The sequence below is a fragment of the Gavialis gangeticus genome, unplaced genomic scaffold, assembly GCF_001723915.1.
Source record: "Gavialis gangeticus isolate Ggan-Ray unplaced genomic scaffold, GavGan_comp1, whole genome shotgun sequence".
Classification (NCBI taxonomy): Eukaryota; Metazoa; Chordata; order Crocodylia; family Gavialidae; genus Gavialis; species Gavialis gangeticus.
The window spans coordinates 72,425,025-72,427,226 of record NW_017729033.1 but is presented as its reverse complement, the minus strand read 5'-3'; the positions used below and the strand labels follow the sequence as shown (position 1 = coordinate 72,427,226).

Here is a 2,202-nt window from a genome sequence, read left to right as displayed (position 1 = left end):
AGACAGATAGATAACTGAAGGGATAAATTAGGAAGAGGGAGAGACAAAGGATTTCTTGTTGAGCAGAGGAGAAAGACACTGAAGAAAAGTTAGGGGAAAAAGGGGTTACAGGAAAAGAAAAAAAGGGAGGGAGAAGAATGAATCACCACAGCATACACTATAATGGCAATAGCAAATTGGCAAGTTTTTGGGGGCAAAACTTCATATGTTTATTTAAAAAGGAGGGGCCCCATGGGATCTTAAGACCCCTTATCATGGCTTTATGGATGATCCAGGAAAGCAGTCTGGGAGCCAGCGAACTTAGACATTTCCATTAGATACAATATAGAATGAAACTGCTCTAATTTTGTTATCAGTTCTATACACCTAATAGGACATATATAGGAAATTGAGAGTCATTTAAATAACTACATTTCAGCTGGTCTACTACTCCAAATGCATTTAAAAAAAAAACAACTTGGACAAGCAAAATATGAGATTTAGTCACTTGGAGATGGATGTATATAGTAAATATTATAATTGAACATAAAAAAACTACAGAGACTCTTTGTTCCAATGGAAAAAATGTTTTAAAGTGTCACAGTACACACCCATCCTTCTTTGAAGTTATAGGTGGAATGAAAAACATTTCCCTGTGGCTAGTACATGCTCAGTCTACTACCCCCACCCCACCAAAAATTTTATGAAGAAAGCTTGTGGGCCATGTTTAAAAGTGACTCCTCAATAGCCCATTCAAGACACTTCACTAAGGTGCAACTTTCAGCTGTCTGATCCACTGTATATTAGAGTCCCCAGTGAGAACCTCACATTAGTTTCATGCTGTTGCAAGTCCACTGACTTCTTATACTTTACCTACTTATTATACATATCTGAAAGCCAATCCAGAACGGACACAGAGTTGGTACAACCAACAGTAAACCAGAGGAGCACAATACAAACAGATTAAGCTAGAAAGACAAACAAGAATACCTTAAGCAAATCAATCTCAGCGGGTCTACTTCCAGCTCTGTAACTCAGAAGGCCTTCAGAAATTTAGAAGGCCTTAGAAAAGTGATTATCCAGCCCTGAGGAATGCTCTAAGTCTAGACAGTGTGGGAGCACATTGCATCAAACTGGTGGCTGTGGTAAATCACAGAGTTAAGAGCAGCTCCAAAGGTTATTCTAAAAATTATGCTGAGGACTGCACAAACCCAAAATCCCAAAAGCAACTAAAGCTACCATATGTATGGCTGCTTTTTTGTTTCCATTATACTTTGGGGGGAGGTGCAAAAGGATCTGGCTTACACACACTAACACAGGGGTTATCAACCAAAAGGTTGAAAACCCCTGCACTAACACTTGGGGCTAAAACTGAGGGAACCAAGTGCCCTGTCTGGACCCCACTGCATTTTCTCAGAATTGCCTTTAAAAAAGGCTAGGACTCCTTAACGTTATTAAGCTGCTGCATTCAATCTTACTTTAGTTAAGAATCAGAGGAAGACAGAATATGCAGAAACCCTTAACCAGCAAACTGCTAAAGGCAAATAAAGAGTGCTAACCTGATAAACACGTCATCAGTCCTAAGGCAAGCATGGCACCAGCCAGTACAGTCAAACGATTATAACGCATCGCCATGATAGCTGCAATAAAGAAGGTCTTGTCCCCCAGTTCTGATACAATGATGACTGATATAGCAGCTACAAAAGCATGAATAAACCCCAAATTTGTCTTGTCAGCTGATTCTTCATTTACGGGAGCAACTGCTGTAGGCCCCTTCTGCAAGCAAAGAAAATAATAGAATTACCTCAGCTGAACATTTAACTTGGGAAAGAATTCACCTCTAATTTTCTCCTGTTAGACTATTATCCTCTGGTACTTTTGATAAAGTATTTTGATGCATGATTACCTAGTGCTAGCAGATAGCCATTCAGAATATGCTGATCAATCATTAACCTCTGACATCCTGCTCTGATTAATAAAGGAATACCACCTTTGTACAGATTACAGTATGACTGCATGACAGTCACTACTACCCTGAAAGAGGGAAAGCAGATTCAAGACGGGTGCAATACTGCAGTTTACAATGCTCACATCCTCCCCTTCCAACTTTCTAATATTTTGGCAGCTCAAATGAGACATTTTGGTTAATAGTGATTTAACAGCATTAGACCATAATACTGTTAGATGTCCAATGTAACTGGTATTGGTAGAGATTCAGAACTC

The 2,202-nt window shown here is 39.4% G+C and overlaps 1 protein-coding gene across 1 annotated transcript in view; it reads right to left on the bottom strand.

Moving 5' to 3' along the window:
* The window catches only part of TMEM165 (transmembrane protein 165), a 15,332-nt gene extending 13,559 nt beyond the window's left edge, over window positions 1-1,773 (bottom strand). The window contains exon 1 of the mRNA XM_019526506.1: window positions 1,539-1,773. Coding sequence (XP_019382051.1) covers window positions 1,539-1,614 — 76 coding nt within the window. The 5' untranslated portion in view covers window positions 1,615-1,773. The remainder of the gene's footprint in view (window positions 1-1,538) is intronic.
* Between the last annotated feature and the right edge of the window lie 429 nt (window positions 1,774-2,202).